This window comes from Borostomias antarcticus (assembly GCF_949987555.1).
Source record: "Borostomias antarcticus genome assembly, chromosome: 22".
NCBI lineage: Eukaryota > Metazoa > Chordata > Actinopteri > Stomiiformes > Stomiidae > Borostomias > Borostomias antarcticus.
Genome location: NC_140255.1, coordinates 8,903,248 through 8,910,747, shown reverse-complemented (window position 1 = coordinate 8,910,747; position 7,500 = coordinate 8,903,248). Strand labels below are relative to the sequence as shown.

The 7,500-nt window shown below is 52.3% G+C and overlaps 1 protein-coding gene across 4 annotated transcripts in view; it reads right to left on the bottom strand.

Annotated features, from left to right (window-relative positions):
- The window catches only part of tcf7l2 (transcription factor 7 like 2), a 90,327-nt gene that overhangs the window by 64,228 nt on the left and 18,599 nt on the right, over positions 1 to 7,500 (bottom strand). For all 4 annotated transcript variants that reach the window (XM_084456611.1, XM_084456612.1, XM_084456614.1 and 1 more), the window contains exon 4: positions 4,129 to 4,230. In XM_084456611.1, coding sequence (XP_084312737.1) covers positions 4,129 to 4,230 — 102 coding nt within the window. The remainder of the gene's footprint in view (positions 1 to 4,128; positions 4,231 to 7,500) is intronic.

Sequence of the window (7,500 nt, the reverse complement as noted above, 5' to 3'; positions counted from 1 at the left end):
AAGTAAGCGGAACAACTCGCGGCTAACTGACCTATCCAGCCAAGAAAAAAATAAATATGTATTTTTATTTTTATTTAAAGTATAAAGCGCTGGTCTGGTACTGGTCTGTCCCTGCGTCTGGTACTGGTCTGTCTCTGCGTCTGGTACTGGTCTGGTACTGGTCTGTCCCTGCGTCTGGTACTGGTCTGGTACTGGTCTGGTACTGGTCTGTCCCTGCGTCTGGTACTGGTCTGTCTCTGCGTCTGGTACTGGTCTGGTACTGGTCTGTCCCTGTGTCTGGTACTGGTCTGGTACTGGTCTGGTACTGGTCTGTCCCTGTGTCTGGTACTGGTCTGGTACTGGTCTGTCCCTGCGTCTGTCCCTGCGTCTGGTACGTCTCTGTGACGCTGCGTCCGTCTCGCCGTCTCCGCTGCTCCCTGTCCCTGTCTCTCTGTCTTTTGCTCCCTGTCCCCGTCTCTCTGTCTTTTACTCCCTGTCCTCGTCTCTCTGTCGTCGTGTCATTGGTCTAAGGGTCACTCCAACTTCCGATCGCTCTCCTTATCTCCCTGACCAATCCGCTGGGTCCCATCGCCGTGCCTGCAGAGGTCAAGGCGCCCAGGTGTTCCTCGCATTCGGAAAGGAGAGAGAAACTACCGTTTACAGCCCAATTTACTGATAAGAGAATCACCTTGCAAAACATATACGCCATCTGGGCTTGAAGAAAACCAGAAAGCAGGGCTTGGAGGTTTTACAAGCAGTGGGAGATAGATGGAGAGACCGGTAGGGAGGATACAAGCTACGCATCCCGTTCAGTCTGACCCCTCCCTCTGCAATCTGATCTGACCTGCCCCGCCCCTCGCCTCCTGATCCAACCAATCACAGATCGCGCCGATCGATCGGAAATAAACACGGAGTAATAAGTATTCCATATGGACGAACGAAGATATACACGCATTGCGAGTGAAACAAGACTCGTGACTGCGTTTTGAAGAGCTACAGTTGGGTATATGAACAGGAACTGTGCCGACTGTCCTTTCAAAAGTACTCTTTCGCTAGCCGCCGGCAAGGGAGCAGGAGAAGGCACGGGTTTCAACCTTGTGACTCACTGCAGAATAAAACCTGAAGTATTTATTACCAGCTTCATAATTCTCTATTTACTGCCTGCTTCATAGTTCTGTGGAGGTGATTTTTTTTGGGGGTCCTGTCTCCTAAAATAACGGAGGGAGGAAGGCCTCTTGAACTTTATGGTAAAATGATAAACTGGCCCTGGCAGTGGAGGATAAGGGGAGGCCGAGTTTGGTTTCTTTGTTCTTTAAGAGCACTGTCATCACCACTGCTTTGTCTGAAACACGACGTTTGACAGCGTTTCTGTTTCAAATAAACACCCCTGTCGACTCTGGCTATTTCCAAACCACGCTTCGCTAAACTGGGCATGAGACCAGGGAGCTCGGTTGGTTTGCAAACGTTCTGTTACTGTTTAACCGGAAGTCATTTACGACCGCATTTATTTTATGCCATTAAATCTGACCCCATTTATGAAATACCGAAAGTGACTCACCAAGACATGATGTACAGTACAAATCACAAAACTCTTCACTTCACTTGTGTATCTCCTGGAACCAAACACTGCAGTAGGCCTACTGACTGTCACATACGGGTTAGGTATATAGTGTAGAGTGAACAAGCTACATCCATAGTGTGAACTTTAAATATGCCCTAAAATGATCTCTCTATCTATGATTTTGTTGGTGTTCATATCTTGCGGGCACCACGTCCAAAGACAAGCCTCTCTGCTCTGCACTGACCTGCAATGGCCGTGAGCTGTGTGTGATCACCTTGCTAACGTCAACATTCCCACCACACGTCTCTGACTCGTCTCTGGCCACCTCTCCGTGACCCGCGGTAATGAACTCCGCTGCGCTCCCACGTTACACCGGCCCTAAACTTTCACTCCTCAGAAAACCACCGAGAAAACCTATCTGGGCAGGATCCAGAGCTACCTTTTAAATACTGATGTGGGATAATACTGAACAAGATGGTGCTGGTAGCTGTGGTGCCCTTATCACTGCCTGGGCGCTATCTGGCCTGTGCTCAATGAGAAGCTAGTGCTTCATATCTGACCCCACGCTGCCCTCGAAGAGCAAACAGACCAGCAGGACAGAGGCTGTGGGTAATCCTCCGAGAGGTGTGGCCTATGATCCTGGGTAGAGTACTATCCTGGGTAGGGTACTATCCTGGGTAGGGTACTATCCTGGGTAGGGTACTATCCTGGGTAGGGTACTATCCTGGGTAGGGTACTATCCTGGGTAGGGTACTATCCTGGGTAGAGTACTATCCTGGGTAGAGTACTATCCTGGGTAGGGTACTATCCTGGGTAGGGTACTATCCTGGGTAGGGTACTATCCTGGGTAGAGTACTATCCTGAGGTAGGGTACTATCCTGGGTAGGGTACTATCCTGGGTAGGGTACTATCCTGGGTAGAGTACTATCCTGGGTAGGGTACTATCCTGGGTAGGGTACTATCCTGGGTAGAGTACTATCCTGGGTAGGGTACTATCCTGGGTAGGGTACTATCCTGGGTAGAGTACTATCCTGAGGTAGGGTACTATCCTGGGTAGGGTACTATCCTGGGTAGGGTACTATCCTGGGTAGAGTACTATCCTAGGTAGGGTACTATCCTAGGTAGGGTACTATCCTGGGTAGAGTACTATCCTGGGTAGAGTACTATCCTGGGTAGAGTACTATCCTAGGTAGAGTACTATCCTAGGTAGGGTACTATCCTGGGTAGGGTACTATCCTAGGTAGAGTACTATCCTAGGTAGGGTACTATCCTGGGTAGGGTACTATCCTGGGTAGAGTACTATCCTAGGTAGAGTACTATCCTGGGTAGAGTACTATCCTGGGTAGAGTACTATCCTGGGTAGAGTACTATCCTGAGGTAGGGTACTATCCTAGGTAGAGTACTATCCTGGGTAGAGTACTATCCTGGGTAGGGTACTATCCTAGGTAGAGTACTATCCTGGGTAGAGTACTATCCTGAGGTAGGGTACTATCCTAGGTAGAGTACTATCCTGGGTAGAGTACTATCCTAGGTAGAGTACTATCCTGGGTAGGGTACTATCCTGGGTAGGGTACTATCCTGGGTAGAGTACTATCCTGGGTAGGGTACTATCCTGGGTAGGGTACTATCCTGGGTAGGGTACTATCCTGGGTAGGGTACTATCCTGGGTAGAGTACTATCCTGGGTAGGGTACTATCCTGGGTAGGGTACTATCCTGGGTAGAGTACTATCCTGGGTAGAGTACTATCCTGGGTAGGGTACTATCCTGGGTAGGGTACTATCCTGGGTAGAGTACTATCCTGGGTAGGGTACTATCCTGGGTAGAGTACTATCCTGGGTAGGGTACTATCCAGGGTCAGGCCTGCTGTCGCTGTTGAGGCCGTCCAAACATCAAAGGCCACCTGTCGCTGTGGCAACCACTCTGTCGCTGTGCCAACTACTCTGTCACTGTGGCAACTACCCTGTCACTACACCTCCCTTTTAATAACAATGATCATAGTAGATATGAGGAAACCCGCACACTGTCTAAACTTGCAAAGATTTTAATAGGTGATCAGCTATGAAAGGCCATCACCTATTAAAATCTTTAAGTTTAGACAGTACGATGTGTCCCTCTTCTACGCACCTGCCTTTGAACCAGATGTGCGAAGTATTTCCTCGTTCCAAAAAACAATGATCATAACAATAATTGGTTTTATTAAATGGCGTGTTTCAGAGCGTTCTGTCCTTTCTTCCTGTCCCCGTCACTGCGTCACACCCGCCCGTAAAGACAATACGTCCCAAATACTGCACACGGGCACAAAAAAAAACGTGCTTCCAATTAGCCTGACAGTTAAGATGAAACTGGCCAGGTGGGTCTGTCTCTGTCATCATGAGGAGTTAGTCACCCACATCCACTCAACAACAGGGCTTTAGTTTAGTAAAAGGCCGGGTTAATCCCAGAGGCAGAGTAGGACACAGGAGACAGGAAGAAGGGAGGTCTTTCTGTCTGAGAAGAAGAAGAAGAAGAGGGAGGAGAGGGAGAAGAGCTGGGGAAATGTGTGTGTGTGTGTGTGTGTGTGTGTGTGGGAGGGGGGGGTGTTACTTACGACGATGTGAGCTGGTGACGGGGAGCGGGCGTCTTTAAGTGCTTGTCTGCTCTGCAGACCGCCGGGCTGGACGTCCAGCAGAGGCCACTTCATCTGCAGGTACTGGACGACAGAGAGAGGAAGGGAAACAACATGTTAACAATGCACAACGCAAAAACAACAACAACAACAACAACAACAAACTAAAACAACTTGGGAAAGGGGGGTTGGGAGGGGGACTTATTCGTAATAATGACCACGCGGTGCAGGATGCAAAAAAACACACAAACGAGAGCTCGCACACACACACACACAAACACACACACACACACACACACACATACGCATACGAGCACACAAACACACACACACACACACACACACACACGCACACGCACACGCACACACACACATATGCATACGAGCACACACACACACGCACACACACACATATGCATACGAGCACACACACACACACACACACACACACACACACACACACACACACACACACACACTTCACTGGGGGTTGAGAGGAATCTGAAGATTTGACCTACTGTTGGCTTGAGCTAATATTGGCTGCAGCTGGCAATATGATTCCTGTTGGTTTTGTAACACATGCTGTGTTCACACTGAAATACTGATCAAGTTGAACCGGTCCAGGTTACACAAGCAGAAGAGGAACTGATCCAAGAACCGGACCAGTTCCAAATCTCAGGCGTGAGTCACCGCTGCCTTTCCGCCAGGGAAAGGGAGCCTACTGTACACGGGCTACGCTTTTAAGATGACTCCACGCCATGGGTGACTTTTATTGGTTGGTCCTGGAGCCCGTAAACAGGTAAACGGCGTGGAGTGAGTCTCCGCACGTCACCGTTCCATGAGTCAACCGAGCGCCCGAGAGACCGGCCGACCGTCTCGGTGAATGATTGACACGGCCTTTATCAGGAGCGACACACTACACCGCCAGAGACAGGTGATACTGTAGGCCAGCGGGCTAGGTGCACACACACACCACACACCACACACACACACCACACACCACACACACACACACACACACACACACACACACACACACACACACACACACACACACACACACACACACACAAACACCCCCTCAGTGAAACCTTGGCGGCTCAAAAACCCGTTGGCGGCGTGCTGACTCGTCTGGGTGGGCCGTCCGCGGCGCTACGCGAGTCCTCGCTCCCGGAAGTGGGCGGGGCGGCAGTCACCGCTCTCGCCATCGCGAGCTCGCCCTTAAACCGGAGCGACGCACGGCAGACGCGGCCAAACGTCCGCTTTACGTGACGTTTTTCCACGGGACATTCCGTTGACGGATTTAGGAGGACAGGATCTGACGTGATTCCCAGATACCGGCGCCTCGCCCGTCCCTCGCTGTCCTCGTCTTTTGTCCTCTCTCTCCTCCCCCGGCTGCGCCGAGCTACTGTGTTTTCATTGGCCGACGCCCCCCCACTCTCTCCTAACCCCCATGATCCTCGGAGGGGTCCGAGCAACACTCGGCTTATTAATGTCACGGCCACCTAGCCGGCAGGGCCAGAGAGGTCACCTCGGCCCCTGACACTCGGGGAGGCCCTGGACATTAGTACAGTTACAGGGAGGTCGAGGGGGGTGAGACAGGGAGGTCGAGGGGGGTGAGACGGGGAGGTCGAGGGGGGTGAGACGGGGAAGTCGAGGGGGGTGAGACGGGGAGGTCGAGGGGGGTGAGACAGGGAGGTCGAGGGGGGTGAGACGGGGAGGTAGAGGGGGGTGAGACAGGGAGGTCGAGGGGGGTGAGACGGGGAGGTCGAGGGGGGTGAGACAGGGAGGTCGAGGGGGGTGAGACGGGGAGGTAGAGGGGGTCGAGGGGGGTGAGACGGGGAGGTCGAGGGGGGTGAGACAGGCCCTTATTGTCGGAGTGAAAAATGGGAGGCGGCATCTGGGCTCGGAGCGTTCGGTATCTCTGACCTTTGGAATCTGCTCACGGCCACAGAGAACATTGAAACAGACATCCAAACAACGCGCTCATTAACGCTAACGGGACTTCTCTGAGTTTGCATGCGACGCAACACAAATACGACTGAATCGGTTGAAAAACCGAAGGCAAAATTCGAAGTAAAAACTTTTTTTTGTTGTTGTTTTCTGTAATAAGTTTCACTCTCGGCAACACTCGAGAGGAAGTGAAGAGAATATGAACAATGTCAAAGAGCAAGAGAGAAACGTGAGGCCAGAGATCAACAAGAGAAGAGAAGAGGCCTCCAGGTTACCCCAGGACTGCAGCCCTGCTCTCACTAGCCTGAAGGCCAGAGTGTGTCGAATATACTTGGATTTAACTCCACATGAAGAAGACGCATATTTTATACATATATATATACGCTGCCTGTACCAGACCACCGGGCCCCTGAGGAAACCTCCGACAAGTGAGCCGAGTTTTCTCCTGATGTTGCCAGGATATCGAACCGCTGGAGAGGGATTCCTAAAACATGACCTCAGTCAGAACGGAAACGCTGTCATCCCATCTCCGTCTCTGTCCTCACTCACAGCGGCGTGTCTCAGAGCTGCCCTGTCCCTATGTCCTGCTCCGGCTTCAGGGGGATTCGTGATTAAGGCGCAATATCATTTCACAAAAATGTCTAAAATATCGATAATAAACACCCTACCCAGCTCTGCCCACAACACCCACACCTCTACTGTTACTGCAAGTGTTTCTGTTGCAATGTCAACGAGAGTGTGTGTACGTGTGTGTGTTTTGTGTGTGTGTGTGAGTGAGTGTGCACGCGCACAGGCGTGTGTGTGTGTGTGTGCACACGGGCTTGTGTGTGTGTGTGTGTGTGTGTGTGTGTGCCAATGACGCGACCCTTCCTGAGACATGCGGCTAAATGAGCGGTAATTAGCGCAGAGTTCACGGCAGGGGGCCTGGCTACGGTCGGAGCTGGAGGAGCCGCGCATCGACTCCCCCCCGTCATCCTCTGCTCGCCACGACTCCACAGGCCCCCCCGCACGCCACACATCCCCCCCCCCCGACAAGCCTTTTACCTCAGCCTGGCTCGTTTGCGCTCGTATGTGTGTCTGAGGATGGAGAACTCCAGAGTTGTGGTCTTGTGGGCTTTAACAGACCCCACACATTGGGTATTCATTGCCATGAAGAGAGGGTTGGGTTGGGTTGGGTTGGGGGGGCGGGGTGGGGTGGGGTCGGGGCTGGGGGGTGATTGGTGGAGGAGGGGTTGGGTTGGGTTGGGTTGGGTTGGGTTGGGGGGGTGGGGTCGGGGCTGGGGGGTGGTTGGTGGAGGAGGGGTTGGGTTGGGTTGGGTTGGGTTGGGTTGGGTTGGGGGGGTGGGGTCGGGGCTGGGGGGTGATTGGTGGAGGAGGGGTTGGGTTGGGTTGGGTTGGGTT